The sequence below is a fragment of the Prinia subflava genome, chromosome 15 (assembly GCF_021018805.1).
Source record: "Prinia subflava isolate CZ2003 ecotype Zambia chromosome 15, Cam_Psub_1.2, whole genome shotgun sequence".
Lineage (NCBI taxonomy): Eukaryota > Metazoa > Chordata > Aves > Passeriformes > Cisticolidae > Prinia > Prinia subflava.
Window position 1 is genome coordinate 11823850 of NC_086261.1, and position 23644 is coordinate 11847493.

General features: G+C 43.6%; 2 protein-coding genes across 2 annotated transcripts in view; both read right to left on the reverse strand.

Annotated features, from left to right (window-relative positions):
- Nucleotides 1–19834, reverse strand: part of GNB5 (G protein subunit beta 5) — a 29703-nt gene extending 9869 nt beyond the window's left edge. The window contains exons 1-6 of the mRNA XM_063413016.1: nt 16340–19834; nt 11308–11419; nt 7230–7366; nt 5662–5703; nt 4836–4912; nt 3198–3330 (exon numbers count right to left, since the gene is read on the reverse strand). Coding sequence (XP_063269086.1) covers nt 3198–3330; nt 4836–4912; nt 5662–5703; nt 7230–7366; nt 11308–11419; nt 16340–16462 — 624 coding nt within the window. The 5' untranslated portion in view covers nt 16463–19834. The remainder of the gene's footprint in view (nt 1–3197; nt 3331–4835; nt 4913–5661; nt 5704–7229; nt 7367–11307; nt 11420–16339) is intronic.
- A 144-nt stretch (nt 19835–19978) lies between these two features.
- The window catches only part of MYO5C (myosin VC), a 33110-nt gene continuing 29444 nt past the window's right edge, over nt 19979–23644 (reverse strand). Inside the window, exons 39-41 of the mRNA XM_063413015.1 lie at nt 22530–22704; nt 21929–22009; nt 19979–21670 (exon numbers count right to left, since the gene is read on the reverse strand). Coding sequence (XP_063269085.1) covers nt 21518–21670; nt 21929–22009; nt 22530–22704 — 409 coding nt within the window. The 3' untranslated portion in view covers nt 19979–21517. The remainder of the gene's footprint in view (nt 21671–21928; nt 22010–22529; nt 22705–23644) is intronic.

The following is a 23644-nucleotide window of genomic DNA, read 5'->3' on the forward strand; positions in this document are numbered from 1 at the left end:
AACAATAGCCCCTGTATTTCACTCTATCCATAGTTAGGCTGCTGGAATTCAACCCAGGTAAATAGACGAACTGTTGGAGTTAAGTATACCTGTTTAACGCTCCATTTTTTTTTTCTTTCTGCTTGAAATAGTCAAGTTAAACCAAATTAACCTGGCTTAAGACATGGATTTTCTGAAAGGGAAGTAAGCCTGTCTAGACAGTTGTTTGATAAGTCCATCAGCTCCCACTTGTCCTAAACCATTTGTGTGTGAAAGGGCTGGAACATAAACTGACCGACCATAGCTCAAAGCTTCCCATCTGCTACAGTACTTGTAGAAAGCACATGTGATCAGAGCTTGTTATTGTGGCTAAATCCTGATGATGCTCAATTGTTCAAAATTTCCCCTTGGCACCCGAAACTGTTATGCAATCACAAATTCTGTAGGTTGAAAGAGTCCCTGTGCACTGGTGTGGAAGGAAGCAAGAGTGAACGTAGGAGGGCTCTCAGTTTTGTACACGGGTTTTTCTCATGGTTGGTGAGGAAACTCAAGTGATCCCAGTGGGTAGTTACAAGTTAAAAACAAAATTCTCTTCAAGAAGAAAATGATCACACAGGCACGAAACCATTCACAGAGTCACATAAAGGTTAAACACTGAACATGTTTGACAGATGCTCCAAAAATTCTTCCTGTAAACAGAGGTCTGCAAAGCTGCAGAACAGACTGTTCTGAATCCTGTAGCAGAGATGCTAATGCTCTCAGATGATAATAGCAGAAGAAAGTCCTGACTTGTCTTCCTGGCCAGCTTTTGAGCCTGGATCAATCAACTTCCCTGTTCTGGGGAATATTTGTACTTGGCTGAGGAATGAATACTCTCAGCTCTGAGGATTTGCTCTTGTAACACTGTGTAAAGAATATGAAGGGAATGGGAGTGGCTAAAGGTGTGAGGGAAGAGTCTGTCTGCAACCAAGAGCTGCAGCTAATGCTTAAAGAGAAATGTTATGGACTCAGCTTCAAGGCTGCTCCTCAGCCCTGCCACACTTGGGAGCATGGCTGCCTGCCCTATGCAAAACACTTGAGATCCCAATTAACTGTTGCTATTAATACACATGGAGCATTGTCACGTGGGGAGCATTATCACACCGCAGAGCTGCAGATACCTAATTTAGGAAGTGAGGCTCCCTGGCTCTCTGCTCACTGGGGCAGGGAAGGCTCTCTCAAGCAGGACTGATTTGGGGCACTGAGAACAAGGTGTGTGGGTCACCCAGCCCTGCAGCTCAGGGCCCATGTGGGAACATAAAGAGGAGCAAGGGTGGGACCCCCATTTTCAGCACCCACATGGCCTGGGAATGACTCCAACCCACGATGAGCCACCCCCAGATCTCCTCTCTTTCCACTGCACTGCCCAAAGCCCATGAGCACACTAAACCCTAAACTCGTACTCTGTCTTCCACGCCTCTGTGGGAAACTGAGCTGCAGTTTAAGACAGCAGTCAGGGCAGAGCTGCAGCCCTGGCAGCACCTAGCAGTGGGAGCTGTGGGGACACTGGGCTGGGGACACCTCCACCTCATGCTAGAGCTGTTCCAGGATGGCATCACATCCCTTCTGATGCAAACAGGGAGGGCAGAGCTGCTCTGCACACCACTGGGAAAGCTCCTGCACAATGCACTTGCTGCACTGGGTACCCTCAGAATTACTAAATAGTTTTAATTCTGAGGCCTTTAAGTAAATGAAAAAAATATAAGAAATCTGTGATTCTCTAGGATCTGCTACATAACAGTGTCCTAAGAGAAGCTTGGCCAACCTGTTGCTTGTATTTGTCTGAATAATAACATGCAGTACCATAAATGATCACTTATAAGCCTGGTAATCACAAAAAAACTTCTTTTTAAAGACTTCAGAAAAGATTCCAACTCATTAAATATAAAGTATCTTAATCCACTGTGAGATGATTTAATACTAATACATGACCTTCAATATCAATGCAGTTTGCTGTATTTAATATGGAAAAAAAAGACCAAACTTTTCTTTCCTTTTTATTATGAAAAATAAATTGCTATTTTTCCTATCATAGGATTTGATCTCGAAGCATTTAGGTATAGACTAGAAAAGAGAAAACTGGGTTTAGATCTCATCAAGAACATTCCACTTAATTTAGACTGCTCTAATTCCACATGGCTCCTGCACAGGAAGGTCAGGGCTAAGCAAGCCTGAGTGCTGGGTACCTCCACCACTTGTTTCCATGGCAATGGACTTAAATTAGCACCTCAGAGTCATTACAGAAACCAGAGAGCGACAAACAACAACATACTCTCGGCTTCACATGTCCTGAAATAGAAGCAATGAGAGCTGATATTTCCTTCAGAAGAGCTCCAAATATCTGTAAGAAGGGGACGTGGTATTCCCTTTCCAGCAGCTCTGTCGACATTGAAAGCTATAAAAATGCTCCATTCTGCCACTTATTTTGCTGCAGAGCTGCACTGAGAAGAACTTTAATTAAATTCAGAAACCAGAGAGGACAAGGGGATTATCCTGGCTCCTTTCATCATCTTCTGTGTTCCTAGAGAAAGAGATCTTTGAGATATTCAATAGAGAGGAAGGCTGGCTTGGTCCCAGATCTGCATTCAGTTCCTGGCTTTGCCATCACCTCCCATTGTGGGCCTCTGTGCTCCACCCCAGTGCCTGTGAGATGGGAACAGCATCACTCCTTTCCCTCGAGGGAACACAGCACTGCATGAACAGACAACAGGTATGGCCCTGTGGGGCCATCCTCAAGCTCCATTGTACCACCTGGTACAAATAAAAAATACTTTGAATGAAAGCAAAAGCAAATTTTGCCGAATGTCCGGGACAAAGCAGGCAAACAACACCATCACCATCAGCTGGCACAGCACCCAACACAGTCCTGGCTGAACCGTGGTTTTAACTCTTTGCAATAGTCTGGGCTCCTAAAGCACAAACTGGGGAGCAGAGAACATACAGGTACCAGTGAGCTCCCTCTGCAGAAGCCACAGGCCTTTGCAGAGACAGCCTGTGACAAGCATTTCCTTACAGCAGCTTTTGCAGCACCTTCATGGCCCCCTGTGAGGGTGTCCAGCAGCCCCTGCAGGGGCAGGACATGGCCCTGGGTGCCCCAGGAGCAAGGAAGGACAAGTGCACTGCACCCGAGTGCAGCTTGTGTTAGGTGATGGTGAGCAGAGGGTAGGGAGCACATTTACCTGCATGTCTGAGTTAGTGAAGCTGCAGGCAGACAAGTAGTTCGTGTGCATTGCAACAGATTTCTTCTTTGCAGCCATATTTTCATTTTTTTCAAATGTCAGAGGGTACACAGAACACTTGTTGTCCAGGCCACTGAAGAGAGTAATAATAGCAGTAACAGAGAGAGGAAAACTGGTTAAAACTGCAACGACAAAAGGCGAGTGGTGATAAGGACACCACCTGTCAGCGCTGTGCTGCCAAAGCCTTACAAGTACCGACTTCCCTGTATTGTGCAGTGTGGGATCTCCCTGTGCAGGGAAGCCCCAGCTGCCTCACCAGCCTGGCTGCTGTACAGAGCTTCAACAGCTGCGCCTCAGTATTTTTCACCCTTACTGAGTTTATAAATGGCACTGAATGAAACCTCACGAAAGTATAAACTGGGAGGTGACAGCAGCCACCTCAGGGTTAATGTTTCACACACAGCCAGAGTGCCATTTTTCTGCTGACATCTGTCATTGCGAAGATCAGTGTGTCAGCATCATTATACACCTACCTGAACAAATGTGACCCAGCTCCTATAGAAAAGGCAGCATAGCAAGTAGTGGGTGTGAAGACAAAACTTTTAGAAGAGTTTGGAAAAAAGGTAACAGAAGCACTGACCTCTGTGGCTGCTGTTCCCCTCCTGGACAGTTGTACCAGTTAAACTGTGTCAGACCCAGGACTCATTTCTAAAGGGTAGGGCTTATATCTGACCCTTTCCTAGAGCCGTGGTAGATCAGTCCTGCCCTGGTCCCTGGGATCCTGGCACACCATGTTGCTGGTTCTGTGCTGTACATTATGTGCATGGCACTTAACTGACAGCACAACAGAAACACAGGATTAGGTGCAGTGGATACGTGCACTCCCTGTCTCTGCTACAAGTGTAAAGACAGAGTTTGCTTGCCATTCTTCGGGTTCTAGTCAAAAAACACAGTTTCCAGACTTCTTTCCACACACAATCAGAGTCTGCTTCTCTGTCTCAGTCTACTGCTTTCTAGATTTGCAAGCTGCACACTGAAATCTCCCTTTGTTTCTTTCTCTTGTCCCAAGCTTGCTTTGTCTGTCTGATCCACCCAGTCCTTTCATACAAGATGTTTTGCCAACATTTCATCTCTTTGTTTTTTCCCCTATATAAACTTATTTTTTTCAAATTTGAACCCTCAGAAAACTTGTAGAAGATTATCAAGGATGGGGTTACTTCTCCCCATCCCATCTTAGCAAGATCTATTCACATACTGGTAATCATTAATGATGAACCTCTATGTCATTAAAAAATGAGTGCAAAGTAAGAACACCATTAAAACCTCTTTCCCTTAGAAAATATATCCAACATAGACTACCACACTAGAAAAGGGAAGTTGCATGCATGCAGAATTCCTAGCCCATGATATAAATGCTGAAAGAGGATTATTTTCCATGCTTACACAACAAATGTTATTGCACTGAAGTCAGTGGAGATAGTATGTACGAGCCATCATGGAAATAGAATCAGTGGCACTCAATACAAACCTTCCACCCACAATCACAGCACGCAAACTTCTGTCAGCTTCTGAAGCCACCAGGACACTGCAACAAATCCAACCTCTCTGTGTGAGCTGCTGTGGAAACTGGGAACTTACCCACAAGCAATGGCACATCCAGACGGGGCATAGGCACAGGCCATCACCCAGGTGCACGGCATGGTCACGGCGTGCTCCTGAAACACAGCACCCCGTCACTCTGGGACCTCACTGCTCCTCCAGCCACGCAGGGAAAACAGCAGGAGCACGAGGTTCAGCACCTCTGTGGGACACCCTTAGGGGCAGTGCTGGGTAGAGGTGTTTCCCCCAGCCATAACTCACATGTAAGTCAACAACCCTGACTGCAGAAGGCAGCAAGGCAGCAGGAGGATGGCCAGTCCTTCTCTGACACTTTATAGGTTATTTATGAGCCCCAAAATGATCACAGAGCATGTTTTATTTGATCATTTGGTGCTGTGAAAGGTCCCCACTGCTGCACATGTAAAAGTGAGTGAAAAACAAACAGTTTTTCCTCATCTGTGTGGTGCAGGGTGCCAGGAGGCAGCCCAGGCAGGGCAAGAGGAGCAGTGGCAGCATTTCACAGTGAACAGCACAGCTGAAGGATCCCCAGTGATCACACACAGCACCTGGTACAGGGGCACCCAGGAAAAGTTCCCCTGTTTTGCTGGCTGGGCTTTGCCTCACTTGTGAGCAAAGGGGTTGGATCAGAGCCTCCCACTGGAGACCATGACAAACCCCAGTGCCCTGACAGGGACTTTGCTCAGAAACAGGGGATGTGACTTGCCCTGGGCTCCTTTTTTTGGGGTGCTAGTGGAAGTCTGCATTTTACCCATTACCCCGCTGCCTCCAGTGACATCTGTGAGCCCTTCACCTCATCCCACTGTCACTTGCCCTAGGCACAGAATTTTGCTGGAGTTTCACTTACTTTGTTGGTAGTGAAGGAATCCCACACGATCACCTTCCCATCCTAAATGAAAGCAGAGAGAAAGAGAAATTGAGGCATTCCAGAGATGTGGCTGCAAGCCTGCCTACCAGCTTGGAGAAAACTCTGCTGCTTATTTCCTCTCCCCAGTCTGTTATGTCCTGTCTCCATCTTAACAACAGCACAGTGGTCACAGTGAAGCATCAAGGAGACACTTTTCAGTAGTAATGTTGTATCTACCACAAGAGAAGTGTATCTCTTACTCACTGAGAGGACTCATGTTTGATTAAAAGACCAATTTATTTTCCAATATTTTTTCTCTTCCCTCTTAATGGCTTCATGAGTACTCCTTTCACCTGCAGCACATGCCATGGACAGGGCCATCTCCTCAGGAACCTGCCACCTGTAAGCCCTCACTTGCCTCACTTGACTGTTTATGGATATTGCACTGTTTATTCATCTTCCCTTTCCAGTCTGATCCTGATTTTCCCTTTACTTGTCACTACACTTACTTAACCTTCAATTACCTCTTACACAACAGGCTGAATAGCCATCACAGAACCTTGTACAGAGAGCAGCACAATCACTTGGTGTGCACCAGCTACACTTGTGCCAGCTACTTTGCCTTATGCACATAACATTGTTACCTTCTCTGTATCATGAAAGTGAAATGTTTATTACTGAGCAACAACTGCTTCTGTATCTGCACTTACACAGTTCTTAAAATAAGAGTAAAAAGTGCATTTCAACCTGTCTGTTCAGTTTTCTGATCTACACACTAACATTTTGACCACTTTAAAAAATGTGACATTAAATATTTAAATTATTTTCTTTGTTGAGATCACCATGAATGGTAAAAACTCACAGTAGAGTGAAGGTGGCTTGCAATGCAGATTGCCTATTTTTATCCCTCAAGTGAGACCCCTGACAGATTTCATGTAGGTCAGTGAACAGCTGTGAGATGCAACAAGCTCACTCACTGCCATACTGGGCTCAGGACGAACCAGGGGATCTAGAAAGTAATTATCTCATTACCTCCTCCAGCTTATGAGACTGGTCTTGAGCAGGTGTTAGGACTGTTTCTCAAAATGCCCAACTAAATGCAGTAATTTTGGCAGGATGTCTGAGGCTTTCAAGGTCATATCAATCATATAGACTGAAGAAGAAATTTCTGTGCATAGAAATCTCCAAAAGAATCAACATTTCTTCTCTTTTCCTGATTATTTTCTCTGAACACATAACCTGAAAATTTTGCTAAATATTTAATCTGTAAAGAACAAGGAAATAGATGTAGCCTCACATGAGTCTTTTTTATATTGTAGGAGGGGAATATGGGAAAATCTGTGTATGACTGGACAAGAAATATTTAGGGTATTAGCTACAAGGTGTGTACCAATGATTAAAAGGTTAGATTTACACTCTCTGAACAAATACATTCCAAATGAACTTTTTTCAGGACATCTTGAAAACATTTACAATAATCCCAGGTATCATCTGCCAAGAGTGGCACAGCCAGAAGATCTGTATAGTGCTCAACAGCTCCTTTCAAAAATATCTGCCCAAGATCATACCTGGGAAGAGCTCACAATCCTTCTCTTGTCCTTGCACCAGTCCATACAGAGAACTTTGTTTCCATGGCCCTTCAGGGTCCTCCTGGTCTTCATCACAAACTGTCCCAGCGCCTCCACACGCTCGGCCACCTGATGAACTGCAAACAGCTGATGGTTAGAGAGCCTTTCATCAAAGCTCTGCCCTGGCAAATTGCTCTGCCCTGAGTAATGCCCCTGGAGGGATTAATCCATGAAGGCTGAGTGCACGGTGCAAGCCAGTGAGCTCCTTCAGAGCTGGCAGGTGGCTAACACCAAGGTGGGCGGCACAGGAACGTTTTCACCACATAAAGACACGGATGAACTCACTGAGGGTTGAATTGCAGGGATGTAGCAGCTGAGGCTCTGGCAGACCATCCCACCCAAGTATAACTGCAGAACAGATTAGCCCTTTGCCCCCCTTTTCTGGGAAATCCTCAGGCCTGAAGGTGGACAAGCAGTTGTTCTGGCTGTGAGCTCCCAGTGCAGTGGGCTCTCAGCACTGTGGTGGTGCAGTGGGGTACAGGCACTGACACTGGCACTGGTGACTCTGCTGTGCCCTCCCTCCTGGTGGCCAGGACACAGCTCTGAGTGAGCAGCAGGCTGCACATTTGCCATAAGAGTGCACTGCCCAACTTTTCAACAGCAACTATGGACATCAAGGACTTCATGGGATGTCTCGTCTATAAAAGAGGAAAACAGAGGGCAGGAAAGCAACTTTCCTGAGCAGCATCCTCTAGTGAAGAAGTCAGTTCTTTCATACCTCATTTAATGGCAGTACCTTCCACTGATATTCTTAAAAACCCAACAAATTTACATTTCTGTTGGTGCAAACTGACTTTGACATAAAATTCATGCAGCTGACACACCTAAAAGTTCTCTCACATAACCTCAAGCTGGGGTCACCTGTAAATGTCTGGCAGAAAGTGTCATCTGAGGAAACCTCTTTGCTCTGCTGCAGCACATTCATCCAGTGTGCAGCTGAGTAGGGCCATGATGTGTCTGGGCACCCACGGGCAGCTCTTCACACACAGACTTACTTCAAGTCCCACAGCCGACTAGAGATCCTGAGGCTGGATAGTTGGCACCACAATTAAAAATTACTCTGTCTAGAGAAGATCTGATAGGCTCCAGCACTTCCTATGTTGTGTGGTTGTCCACACCAAAACTCAAGATGATTTGGCTGCTGCTGGCTGTGGGGACAATGCTTGACTCAACCTCTGGAATAAACAGAAAAACTCACATGCTTTAATGAGCTGGAAGAGGAAATCTTGAGCTTTTCACTGCCCTGCTGGAGACTGAGCTCCACATCCCCCATGGCAGGTGGTGCTTTGGAACTGCCTTGCTACTTCACTCTCATCACTTTTGTGGGGCTGCAAGAAAGCTCACGGGCTGGGAAGGGCTGTGACAGTGCGAGAGCAGGCATCCTGAACTTACAGATCATTTCCTGGCACAGGGTCAGTGAAGCAATTTCTGCCCAAGGCAGAGACTGATTTCTAGTGGATTAACTTTTCAAGAGTTGTCTTTCAAAGCCACCAGCCCCACAGGCTGTGCCAGAGTAATGCTCTCAGCTGAAATCTCTGCTCAACGAGCCAGGGAACAAGCGCTGTCCACCATTCCTCACAATTTGCCCATAAATCAGGAGCAAGTTTCTGAGAAAGTACCACATAAACCCCCTGAGGAAAAGATAAATTCCCCCTACTCCTGCCCACAGAAACATGCCAAATAATCCAATCAAAAGACATGAAAACACAGGACAGGAGGTTATTATGGCAGCTGGCAAGATGCTTGTGTCCAGAATATATCTGAAAAAACAAATGTTTCACAGACAATGGACAAACTGTTTCCATTATGTCTATGCAGCTGAGGCTCTGAAATTGTCTGGTTTAGCCTCACGGATTCTCTGAGGACACTTATCTCCAACCACAGCCATAATAACCCTGCTCCTGCCTAGGTCTGAGAGTCAGAGAGTTATTTTGAAGCATTCCCCAATATTGTTCAAAGATAGTCGAAAATCATGCACTCAGACAAGTAGACCAGCTAAAGCCAGTAAATAGCTTGAGTAGTTTTACAGAGGTCCAGATAAAACTGCCTATTTTTCTTAAAAATATTGTTTGGCCTGAACAGGAGGTGTGGAATTGATGCAGATACTCTTGGGTCTTTGATCTTTCCTGTGTTGGGTCTAATGGTCTCTCTGGCCTTAAAAATTCATGGATTGCACAAACAGAACAAGCTTTTACTACACCTAGAATTTTAAGCTCTTGAATTGACTCCTTAAAATTGTAAGACTGGAAATCAAACGCATGTTTGGCATTTCCTTCTTCTATGCACATTTCTGAGAGCTGCTGTTCAGAATCAATTGAACAAATAAGGGCAATCCCATTTCAGCCAGCTGTTTGTTTTGGGAACCACAGAAGGAAAGTCATGATCTGAGCAAAAAAATGCAAAAGATACAATTTTAGATTAGGGAAAAAAAAAGAAAAACCAACAAAACCAAACCAACCAACCAAGCAAAAACCAAAAATGATGCTTTATTTTGAAACTTACAAACTCTGCAGAAATAGTACTTGGGAATAATTTAAGTGTAAAAAAGCTCTGATACAGAAGAAATAATATAAAATAAGAGAGGATTGTTCTACAGCAGCATAACACTTTTGTCCTAGAAATGCTATAATGGCTTTGCAAACACAGCTTTCCAATGGAAATGCACAGATTTTACATATGACAAAGAATATCCTGTGACTATCAATGGCACACACAGTTACAGTATCACTGCAATCATAGGTAAAATTTTGTGAGTAAAAAGGGGTTTAAGAATGTGCTTAAGAGGTCTGTTAAACAAAGACCCTGCCACTTCTGATACAGAAATGATGCTACAGGAATATGGTGATTTATGGTAATGTTTTTGTAATGAGGACATCTCAGCATAACAATTCTGATTAACAGGATATTCGTATAACATAAGTGTCTAACTTAGACAAGAAAACACTCTATCTATTCCAGAATATATATATTTTATTGCATTCCTTCCCAACCTGAAGAACCAAATTGTTTTTCAGTCCCTCATTCTTACAAAACACTAGGAACTAAGTCACTGGATAAAAGCTCAGATTCCTTTTCAATGCTTAAGGCATCAATACACATGAAAGAAAAGTTTCAATGACTCACTAAGATTTCTAATAGAGTGAGCCACACGATTTCAGATGGAAACAGGAACTTACATCTTTTTCTTAAAAAACAAACACCAAAAGCAAAACAAACAAACAAACAAACAAACAAACAAACAAAAACCACACCAAGAACTAATGTATCATTGTATTATAAAATGAAATCATGAAAACATAAGGATTTTTTAATGTCTCAGCGTTTGTGAATACTTATTTGAAAATCTGCATTGACACAAGGTGAGCTGCTCTCTCCTGGACGGGGAAGGGGATGGGGGCAGGCCCGGGCTGAGCTCTGCCCATCGCATTCCTGTTGTGTTTTCCCCGGATCCCGAAGCTGCAGCTGCTGGCGGTGAGTTACACATTGACAGCTCCAGCACTGACTCACCCGCACCTCTGAATCAGCACTGCATCCCTGCAACTTGTTTCCCTGCAGGAAGGGGGGTACGGGAGCTGTTTTTGGAAACAATGCTCCTTTTTAAGCCCTTCCACACCTCGGGTGAAATCCCGGCTTCATCAAAGCAAATTCCCATCAACTTCCACGCGGCTGGGGTTCATCCTGGCTCCTGACACTACACCCAGAGGCTGCGGGCGAGTCCCGGGCTGTACTGAGGGCATTTCGGGGTCCCCGCCCGGCTCCCAGCCCCGCCGGAGGCAGCGCGGCCCCGCCGGGCCGGGCCGGAGCGCCGCGGGGCCGGGGATGCTGCGGGGCCCTGCCCGTTCCACGGCCCCTGCCCCGCACCGGGGAGCCACTGCAGGGCACGGCAGGGCAGGGTCCGCCCGGGGCACGGCACGGTCCGGCCCGGGGCAGCGCTCCCCGCGCCCGCCCCGCTCCCGCCAGGCCCGGCCGCGCTCCCGGCCCTGCGGCCGCCCCGCCGCCCTCGCCCGGCCCCACTCACGCTCCACATCGTGCAGCTTGGCCCGCTCCTCCTCCAGCTTGCCCTTCAGGCTCTCGGCCTCGCTCTTCAGCGACGCCAGGGTCTCGTTCTCGTGCAGCCCCTCGGTTGCCATCTTTGCAAAGGAAGCGGGGAGAGCGGGGATGAGAGCGGGAGGGAGGAGGAGTTTGCCAGCCCGGCTCTCGGGGATGCTGCCGCGGCTCCTGCTGCCTCAGCAACGGCGCCCGAGCCGGCCCGGGCTCCCCCTCCCCTCCCCGCTGACGTCCAGGCCAGTCCTGAGCACGCACACCGTGGGGACCAGCATCCCCTGTCCTGCCTGCTGCAGCATCCCCTCTCCTGCCTGCTCCATCATTCCCCGTCCTGCCGGCTCCAGCATCCCCAATCCTGCCGGCTCCAGCATCCCCAATCCTGCCGGCTCCAGCATCCCCAATCCTGCCGGCTCCAGCATCCCCTGTCCTGCCGGCTCCAGCATCCCCAATCCTGCCTGCTCCAGCATCCCCTGTCCTGCCCGCTCCAGCATCCCCTGTCCTGCCCGCTCCAGCATCCCCTGTCCTGCCCGCTCCAGCATCCCCTGTCCTGCCAGCTCCAGCATCCCCAATCCTGCCGGCTCCAGCATCCCCTGTCCTGCCCGCTCCAGCATCCCCTGTCCTGCCCGCTCCAGCATCCCCAATCTTTCCGGCTTCAGCATGCCCTGTCCTGCCGGCTCCAGCACCTCCTGCCCAGCCTGCTCTGGCATCCCAGTGGTCTCCAGGCCGGCAGCTGGGGCCAGCCTCACCTCCTGCCTCCTCACTCCTGCCTTCTTCACAGCCCAAGGCTTCATTTCCCCAGAAACACATGCCAATGGCTTTTTCTGCTGCATACTTAAACTTGTTTGTACAAATTGCACAATGTGGGGGAAAAAAGAAAAAAAGAAAAAAAAAAAGCCATTGGTTACTCCAATGGGATTTTAAAATATCAGATTGGGAAGACAGATCTTGACCACGCTTACCAAGTCCCATCTTAGCTCCATCATTCCCTGATACTCCTATGGGTGGGGGGTACTGGGAGAATGAGCTATGCAGGTCTCTGGCCCCGTTCCTGTGCCAGCAGGACAGATGCAGTGGTGAAAACTCTTCTCTCCACTCTGCTTTGTATTCCTGATTTTTAAATTTGGTGTTATCAGGGTTCCTTTCCTTTTTGTTTCTCTCCTTTAGACAAGCTACCCCTTGTATATCCTACTCTCAGATGTGCACATTAGAGTCTCTGGTGTTCCCATCTCTTGAAACAGCAGTTTCCAAAATCTCTTAAGAGGGAATAAATAGCCCTCCACTTTGGTGTGGTGTGAGCCCAGGGGCTCAGCTCTTTTGGTTCTGCTCATATGAATGTATACTGGACACAGGGAACAGCTGATGCTTCCAAAGAACCATGCATGGCACATAGCTTTTTGTTCCCTGGGAGTTCCTTGAAAATATCCCCTTTTTATTACAGGATTGTCCTTGATCTACAAGGAGTAACTCTGTGCATATTGACTCCCATTGTCTCCCTTTAGCCAGAAAACAGACAATCCAGTGGCTATTGTTCAACCTGGGGATGTGCCAAGATTGGAGAGGGAGATAAGAAAATGCTTGTTTGCAGCTGTTGTTTGGACTTTGGGCACACCCTGGACAAAGTGTGGGTCTCAGAGAAAACAGAAGTCCCTTCCCACACTGGGTTTCAGAGCAGTGTTGCTGTCCAGCTGGGGTGCACAGGCTCTTCACCATCATCTGGAGCTGAACTCGGGCCCTGCTCTGGTCATGTCCACAAGGTCCCTCTTAGTCAGTGGCTCTGCAGGCAGAAGCCAGGTTACTTCCCTGGAATCAAACTCAGGGGATCTATTTCCAGTCTTGTCACTGTCCACAGAAACTGGTGTGACCCAACCCAACCAGCCTGATGGCCACCTAGGCAACCCTCAACTCATAGATCCAGTTATGTTCAGAATCACAAAAGGAAATGTAGGCAGTATAAGGTATGGGTTCACACACTGCTGGATAAAGGAGCATCCTCCAAAGCCCTCCAGAGTAATCAGCACATTGGGAATGCCTTCCAGCATAGACTGTGCCAAGGAAATAAAAACTGAGTATTTTTAAAGTGATACCAAAAGAACAGGGAAAAAAAATCCCTGAGAAACCCAAAGATCTTTTAGCAGGAAAGTGACAGAAAGCTTCTTCCCATGCATTATCTTCAGGTCTGAAAAATTAAACCTACTTATATTAAACTCAGTAACGCAGCTGTGTCCTGGGGGACTAGCAGAGGAAGATTCTGAAGAAGAAACTTCATTTTTGAAGGATTCTAATCTATAACAAATGCCTTATTTCTGACACCTGATAAGTGTGGAGAGGCCTAGAAGTTAAATCCAACAAAAGGCGCAGGAAATTTCTTTGCCTTGATAGGACCTCATCAGCTCTCAGGAATTTGGCATAGATAACACCTATGTGTCAGACAGTCAGCACAGTTCTAACAGTGAGAAATCCAGTTTCTTGCCTTACTGATGTGAACAGTCTCACTGCCTTGTGGAATGGGATTAAAAACTCTACAAAGAACAGCACAGAAGGTGAAAGTCTTTGGGAACTGTACATGTGCAGGCTGATGCATGATACTAATCCTGAGATGATGGGGTCAGCAGAGCCATGAGGTGACAGGGAAGCCTCTACTGAACAGACTGAGCTGTAGAAGTGTGTGATACATAATGTGCACTTCACTGGTTTGAAAAAATATTTTTAAAAGGATTTGGCTCTTCTGACCAACTCCTGCTTAACTGTCCATGTTGTCATCCCATGCAAAAATGCAGGTTAGAGTAAGGCCAGTTGGGAGTTTTAAATAAAATGAACCAGGGCTGCATTAATTTAGATGATAACTTAGTACTCCATCAATGAGTGCCACACATGGCAAATACACCAGATTGCAGTGGTGAGTGATAGGGACCCATGGAAGAAAGTTGCTCCTGCTCTGGTAATAAGAACACTGGGGAAAATGAAGGATCTAACAGTGTATAACAAATTGTTGCCTACCTCAAAAGTCAAGCCTTTAAAATAAGTTTCCTTTCTCACTAATTCACCAGCTGATCTCTTTTCAGATTGTAAGCTCATTTTGTGGTGGAACTAAACCAGCAAACGTTGAGTTTCTACTGATTAGCACCAAACTCCAAAGTAGGCAAAACCCTAGAGGAAGAAGATTTTTTTGTCTAAAAGGCAAACAATTGAAGTAGGATGATGTCAACACTGGGAATCAGCAATTTCTACTTCTGTTATCCCCTGACATATGTTGTTTTTGGGGAAATCACCAAGACTGGCTGATGAAAATGCATGTGTGCATCTGCTGGACTGAAATTAGGAGTTGCATGGGCACATTGGGGAGCTGCAGAAAGATCAGCCAGTTAGACACCACAGTATGCATGTGCATCCACAAACACAGCTGTGGCAAAGGATACATTGTGCATTTTGATTTAAGCCAAAGCATACTCACAGCTCTGAAAAAGACAATTTTAAAGTCAAGGATGGAATTTCCCTACTCGTGTGTATTCCTGTGCTAGTGCAAAGAGCTCTTTGTGTGCTGAGTATTTGCTTTTAAATCTTTTAGAAAATATGAAGCAAGCTAAAGCCAGGTCTGCCAGAAAGGCCCAGACCCCCCTGCAGTGCCAATAGGAAGCCTAACAGGCTGTTAGGCACTGACTCAATCCTTCCTGAAGTCCCAGTCTGCTCCCACCTACCAGCTGTTCCAGCTGCTGAGTCTGATGTCCATACTGCCAATGACAGGGAGAAAGTTGCAGGAACTGTAAATAACAAACAGCCAGTTTCCTGCAATTCCAGCATGCATTTATGAAGTAATGCAGAAATTTACTGAATAAATAGCCAAGAAGGCTGTTGGCCAAGAAGGACCTGAACAAAGCAGCGATTTCAAAGTCAGGAGAAGCAAATAAACTGTCTTGGAAGGGACTGTCTTTTGTCTTGCAGTTATTACATCTAAATTTCCTCCTAAACAAAGTAATGCATGAGAATGTGCTGTGTCAGCCAGTAAATTGTACACATGTACCACCTACACCTCCAAATCAGTGCTCTCATCTGCCTGTACAACGGTGTTGTATAAACACAGCTTGCTAAGCCTTTTAGCATTTCTGCAGAGATCATTTCATCTGACACTCAAATACAGCAAACTGTTGGACCCTACTCAGTCACAGAAGAGAACCCTTCTGGGGAGGAAACAGTGATGGATGTCTTCTCCAACTGATAATGCACAATGGTTTAGGAAGATAAAGCTACTGTAAGCTGGACTGCAACACTCTGAAGTTTACAAAAGGAGTTTTGGAGGCCAGCTCTTCAATAGCCACATAGGTTCATGACCTTAGCTGTGTATTTCACCTAAAAAAACCCCACTGTGACGTCTCTGGAACAGAGCGGAGCCAGGAGAGTGGGATATCACCTCACCACTAATTCCCAGAGCCTAGAAAGCCTCCAACAGAAGACATTCCACTGCTCTGCAACTTTTTCCCACCTTATCCTTGTTGTAGCAACTTCCAGCTCTCACCCATCTACTGCCCATAGCCCAGGAGACAACCTGGTCACAGTAGGACAGGAGTTGTGACAGCCCTTCACTGGTGTCTGAGACAGACTAGGTCAATGTCATATCTCCTGTCTCTAGTGAATTACTCTGTTGTGATCATTTAATCTTTTGTTGTTGTTATTTCAAAGGCAAGTGGGAAACACTCCGAATCATAGGCCAAGCAAAGCACAAATGTATCTCAGAGAAGAAGTGGGCACATAACATTTGCACAGCAAGTGTGGTACCCTAGGGTAAAAAGCTCGTGGCCATTTTCCAATCAAGAATCATAAAAAGTATCCTTGAACTCTGGGGCCACATCCCTTGTAGGTTTGTGCAAACAGCAGGTGTCTGCAGAGGTGTTTGTTTGGCAGTCTATGGGCCTAGCAATGCTTATTTGGTGTCCAGAAAAACCCAACTTTAGAGACCACTGAGCCATCCCCCCGTTCCTGCAGCCTGCCCAGCGGATGCACTCAGGACGTACCATCTCCACGCAGAGCGAGCAGTAGCTGCGTTGTTCTGATTTGACAGTGACAGGCCTGAGGGGCTTCTCCTTGGAGCACTTGTCGCAGGGACCAAATACAATGGCTAAAAAGGTCTGGTCCATCTTGGTGGATCACGAGAGCTGGAAGAGAAGAAGGACGAGAGCGTGCATTCCAGTCCAGCACAAAGCTTCCACCACTGCTGTGCCAGCTAAGGCAGCCTGGGCTGTATATAGACATCTGTAGGCTGGATAATCCCTCTCTGTGACTAATCTGGATGAACTGTCACTATATACAAAACAGTCACATGCTCTGCAGAGTCTTTTTTTAATGAAGAAAAACATAAAGAAAAACATATATTTAAACCATTATAATATGTGCTGTGCATATGGGTCCACTACTTGTGGAAAAGTACTTTTAATTTCTACTTAGCCACTGCCAGCAGACAGTAACCAGAAATCCACAGCATCAGCTGGACTTCTGAGAAACCTGCACTGATCAATAAATTTTATTTTTCCACTGCATTATAAAACAGTAATTATTATGCATTATTTTTAAAGCTGAAAAGATGACCTAGGATTTGGTCAGTAGCAGCTACAAAATATTATGACCATTATGCTGTTTGAGCAGGAATTGATGCTTCAAGCACACTGACAACTGGGTCATTACAAATCCACTTTTGTTCTCAAGCCAGGCATCTCTAAGATCAAAGCACTATCACCAACAGAGTATTTAAAACTACTTGAGAGTCAGACAGACAAATGAGAACAATATTGCAGTGTCATTTTTCTCTGTAAATTTTTCATAGAGAAAACAGGACCTTTCACCTCTTCTAAAAATGGAAGTTTTAAACATTATTTAGACTTGTACATCAAAAATGAATTTGTAATAAACAATCAGAAGTAGTTATTGTAAGAGAGATTTAAATGGAACAAAAATTCAATGACCTCTGACATTTCAGAAATTGTCTGGCTGGACTTTATACAAAAATCAAACCAAACTTTTACTCTGTGTACCTGTCTCCATTCTGCTGTCAATTCTTACGTATTTCAGTGGAATATTTGAAAAGTAAGATAATAAGCTCAGAAATCCTTCCCATTCTTAAGTCAGTAAAAGCTTTGCTGATGTTTCCAGGGGATGCATGGCTTCATCCCAAAATATGTGGGAAGAAATCTGTCCTGGAATGAACTGCAGTGCAACAATTTAAAATTTGCATGGAGACTTCAGTCAACAGTCAAGGAGGTTTATATTCCACTTGATGAAAAGCAGCAAATATGGCCTGAAGATTTTAAGGTATTTTTTTTTTCAAATTCTGAACCTGAGACCACAAGCTGCCAGCCTTTCCAGGGAGCTTCTCTGTCAGGTATTGCTCAGTGCTCTAAAATGAGCAGTGCCTGGGCTCAGCTCTCCTAGATCCTTAAAACTGGACATTCACAAGTGAACAACCTGTTATTCCAAGGTTCTCAGAATTAGTGGTTCCCTGAGGAACCACTGATCTTATTCAAACAAAATGTCATCAGTAGCTCCAGACACTTTTGACAAGGATTTATTAGGCCTGGAATAAATACACTGGGCAGAATTAATCTTTGATAAAATATGAGAATTCACTGGAGTAATGTACAGGAGGAATCATACCTGCTATCAGTATTTTACTTCAGATGAGATTATGACACATCACAAAATTCTGCTACAAGAGAAGCCATCAAAAGTTCTGAATAATTAAAAAGCAGTATTACTCCTGAGATAGCATACAAATTCATCACTATGACAATTTTACAAAGATATTTAAAACAAAAAGTCTAAAACCATTACAACTTCCAGCACTGTAGCCTAAACTTTAACCTCACTAGGTTTTTAAAGCTACACTAGAAATTTAAAAATAGTGAATCATTAAGAAATGCGTTATTACAGAGAAATTCTGTACAATGAATCTTGTTGTAACATAAAAGAAAATTACCCACCTTTTCAGTGAGCAAGAACCTGGAGATTCTCAGGATGACTAAGTAAGCCCTGTGCAGCTGCTAATGTAGAAAGACAACCTTCCTATTAATTCTACTTAAAGGTATTTAAAGCTCAGCCTCTCCAGTTGCATCACCTCAGATCAGTTACATACTGGGGATTACTGATGATAACAACTTTATTTTAACTGCCCTCTTTTAGAACATAGAATAAAGAACAGAAACTATTAGGCAAGCCAGACCTTACCTGCCTATTCCATACAGCAGTTTTTTTTGATGGTTTGTTTATAAACAAATGTTTGCCTGTTAACAAATATTAAAACTGAAATTTACTGAGGAGGTGACTGACAACTGATTTTTACAACTATCAACTTGGTATTCTGACAAAAAGCACTACCAATATTATCTCATATTCTTAAAATAATTTATAAGTCCAACAAATTGATTCATGTCCATGCTGGTTCTTCCTTGGTTATACTTTTATGATTCTCCTATTCTAAAACAATAAATTTAAAGTCAGATTAAAAATTGCTGCTTTTCTTGCACTCTGAAAACATTTTTGGAAAATTTATGAAAACATGTCTGAAAATTTTAACAAGTGCTGAAGGTCACATCTACTATTAAGACTCTATGAAATGCACTGAATTCATGCTATTAGATATTGCATTTGGTAGTTAAGGGGATCTGAGGTAAAATGAAGGAAAAAAGACAGAACTAAGTCTCAGCCCAGCAAAGACGTGTAAAAGTAACCAGTCCTAATAATTTTTTTATTAGAATATTATGGGGGCACAGGACTGCAAGGGACCACCTGTGCTGCTGAGCTCTATTCCCAGAAATTGCAGGAGTCACAAGTCTAAACACATCCAAAAATGCCAAAAGCCTCTTACATGTCTCTCCATAAGCCATTTCAGTGCTTTCCCACTGCCGTAAGGATCACCATTCAACACTTCCCCACTTGAATGAAATACCTTTCTACTTTAGCATCATTCTAGGAAAGTTAACCTCAGTAATGCCTCCATCATGTATCTGCCTTCACTAAAACTGCTCCTTATAACCAGAAGAATAACAGAATAATCAGAATAACAAAAAGAATTTTGCACTTAAATTCTGCCTGAAAGCATTAATATCAGCAAAAGCAAGATAAGTTTCTGAGAACATACGGTAAGCAGGGTAATTTTAAACTTTGTTTTAAAAATATACCTTGTTGTTTGTGAACAACATTAATAGCACACTCCACACAAAGCTCTCAAAGTAGCATCACAGTAGCTCTCAACAAAGCATCAAATTGTCAGAACAGTTTTCCTTGATCAACAGTTTTTGTCATAACAGCACACACACCTTGGCACTTCTCTGTGATGAGGATGCAAGGGTGGGCTGTGATTTTCCTCACATCAGCCCAGGTAACAGACACACAGCTCCAGGAACAAAAAGGCTGTGCACAACTTGCAGCAACAAAAGTTGCTTCAATTAAACTGTTTCCAGAAATTCATGAGGAGCCAAGGACAGCACACAATGCTGACAGGAAGATACACAATGTTACAGCAAAGCAACTAAGTTAAATAAATGTTTATGGTGCAATACAAGACTGGCAGCACTCGCAAATGTTCACATAGTTCCAAGGAACTTCTTTCAAATGATTCCATACTGAAAAGATAACCACTGCATCACACAAAGAACTACAAATTGATTTTAAAGTACTTTATTTAATATGTTAAAATACTAGTCTACCTACATGTGTGATCTTCTGTACAGCTTTTATTGTTATTGAACAAAACACAAAATGTTTCCTTCATATATTTTGACTGTATCTCTGTGGATATCATGAGGATATCCATCATGAGGATATGTACCACTGTACATGGTAAGCACCAAGAACACTAAATAGCAAGAATGATTCCCTCTTTATACTTGTTTGTGAAATTAAACAGGAAGTACTAACACTGTAGTAATAATAGTAAAAAAAAATCAAAGAAATTGTTCCTTAAATTAACTCAATTCTTTATAATCCTTTAACTATTTCAGAGCTTTAGTAGTTGATTTTAATAACTATGGCTAACAGAGTAGCTAGAAACCCAGCATTAGTTACCTATTGTGGTAGTAACTTGATAGTCACCCTTGTGATGAGGTGAAGGCTATTTCCACTGCTGTTCTGACACTAAAAAAAGTTACTGTTTTACTCCCTGACCACAGGGAGAAGGCTGAACAAAGCAGAAAGGAGACCATTTCTGCATTTAAGGATCCTGCAACTGAAATTACATAAGTAAAGGTGAAATGTAAGGAATTAAGTTTGGTTTATCATTAACACCAGACCACAGTTGTTGCATCTGCTCCCATTCAGTCTCTGGATTGGAGGAGGGAAACCAGCAAAATGAGAAAGGCAAAAAGGTGATGTATGCATTCTCAGTGTATATTCTGAAATACATTGCACTGTGGATGGAACCAAACCAGGAGATGACTCCTGTCTTTCAGAGAATCAAGCTTGTAATGCAAACCTGGATCATAGCATGACTTTTATATCTAACTTTTCTATTACAATAGCTGATATTAAATGCAAAGTTGTCACTGTAGAGAACAAAACTGAAGCCTGTCTCCAATACAAGCACCTGAGTCTTTGCTCTGGCCAAAGAGCTGCGTGGAGTGCCTGAGCTGGAATGCAAACACTCAGAGAGGCAGCCTGCCTACAAAAAGACACTGTGGGTTTGTAACAGCCATTCTCTTCGACTGATCTCAGTTCCCCTGTTCACAGAAAGGTGAAAGCCAGTCTCAAAGAGATCCAGTATATCAAGGCAAAGAATAGAACTGCCTTGGGAAGAAAAAAACCCCACTCATTACAGGAAGTGAAGGCAAGGAAAATTGTAAAGCAGTAACATCTATCACATGCCAGTCTTCCCCTGTGACTGCTGCTGACAGGGCAGCAATGCAAACTTGTCAGAAAAATGCTTTTCTTGTCAGGTGTGGACTAGAAACTGTATGGTAAGCTTTGTGTCCAGGTGATGATATAAAGGTATTCTTGTAGGACTGAAATGAAAGAAGAAGAGTAAGAAAAGGGAGAAGGAAGTAACAAGTCAACATTACTCCTACTGTTCAAGTCTTGACCAAAGAACAAGTTTTTAACAGCTTAATTCACTGCACATTGCCATACTATCCACCAGCTGGTGAAATGAACCATGAAAGTCTGCTGTCTTTATAGAGCTCTGAGGAAATACCAATTCACTGGTTTTATTAAACCCTCGTGAGAAAGCCAAGTTTGAAGCTGCTGGGGACTTGTATCAGTTCCAAAGCATGTGGAGAGGGGGTGAAGGGAAATGTCACTTGAAAGAGATGCTTGGTATCAAGCATCAGCTGTGGAGCATCCTCACGGTTGTTTAGCACAGCCTGAAATCAGAGCAGAGAGAGTGTGAAAACAATGAATTAAGAATCAAAGCAAATCCAGAACATCGCTTTCTTCCCATTGCAAATCTTGCTTTTCTATGCTGTTAAGCAGATTTGTTTGCATCACTTTCAAGTGTCTAGAAGATGAGCAACTTAGCAAAAATGTGATGTAAAGGTCAAGTAGAACTATAAAGCATCAAAACTCATGTGTATGAGATATCCTGTTAGCTGAATATTAAAAACAGCAGTTGCAGCTCTTACCTGGACTTTCCGAACAAACGATGGAGTCACTCTTTTCTCAAAGTCATCTATCGGAGTGTATGAGTTCAGGATCTTAACTATCTGCTCAAATCACAAAAGACTATTTTAGTGTGTCATAAAAAGGGAGAAGACAAAAAGAAGAAAGCATTATTATGACATTCTTACTGATATTTAATTAAAGTTTCAGTAAAACGTTTTACAGTAAAGAGAGAATTTTGACTTGTCACCTACTGGGTTGTTACATATATGACGATTGCTATGATTCATTTCCAGAGGTGTCAGGAAGATCAAGGAGATGTAGAAAAAGCTGAATTGATTAAGGGAAACAATAAAACCCCCCCATGATATACTAAAAAAATACATTGTGAAGCAAAACTGTGGAATGCAACAAAGCAGGGAAGCACTCACCATGGGAGCAGTTAAAATGCTCAAAACAATCAGGAATAATGAGTTAAAATTCCAGTTTAACAAGTGATGCTGTGAAATGCTGAGGAATGTGAGTTTTATGAAATGGAAGTCCAATGGCATTTTGCAACTAATTATTTTATATAGCTAAGATTCTGCAATCAGTGCTGCCAGAAGAAAACAGATGGTTCATTACCTGCACAGTAGAAAGAGATGTGCAGTGTTCACATATTTCTTTGGCATCATCATCTGTGATCTTTTTAACCTGAAGGAGCCAGGCTGCTTGAGACAGGGGCTCCAAAGTTTCTTTGGCATTGCTGCTTTGAAGATTCTTGTCCTTAAGCCATTCTTCCAAGTAGCTGATATTACATCTGGGTTAAACCATGAACAAAGAAAGGAAATGTCAGATTCCCCTTAACAAGCAAGCTACTTTGAAGACTGTTGAAGAAGAAATACTCTTTTAATGTTGTGTTCAAATTAATACATTTTAATTTAAAAACAATACCTGCAGATAATAAAAATCAAACAATTAATAGCTTATTGAACTAAAAATTAAATCTTTTTAATATTTCAATTTTTGTCTTCATTTACTATTTCTTAAAGCTTGGCTAATAGAAAGTGAGTTATTAGTTCAGCTGTTGTTTCCAGAAAATTACTAATATATACTGGCATTGTCTACTGCACTGTACAGCATTAAAACATTTATTTACAACTGAGCATGTACAGGAAATGAGAACAGTCCTTGCTGTTCCAAAGCAGGGACAGGCTTGTAACTGATGACCAGGTTTCCTCTAATAATGTTCCCAGATGGGCCAAGATTTTACTGATTTTCCTTCACCTGAGTCTGCAGACTGACTCATGGAAAACAAACACTGTTTCTCCTGCAAAAAAAATCTAGTTAGGAGCATGTTTAGCATGTTTCCTTGATGCTTGCAGCAAGAGAGATGATGCTCAACCTACACCCTGGAAGGCTCTGTCTTAGTGCCTGTCCTGTCACAGAGCATGAAACATGCAAGTCAGCTTCTGTATCTCTGCCAGCCCTTGGACACTGCACCTGTTCACCACAGTAAGAAAGAATTAAAAATACTGATGGCCACATCACAGATGAGCTAGCATGGAAAGAATCCTAACCACGTCTGACTTTAAGCTTCAGACTGTAATTTTCTCTGCCTTTTCCTCCATTAGTGTTTCCATGGAAAGAACAATTTACAGTTGTCATGTTGAGAAAGCTCAGCCCAAAAGATGAGAATTTGCTTTTCCAAAAGAAAATTCTACTTCCAGCAGAATGGTCACAGAATATCCAGTGACATA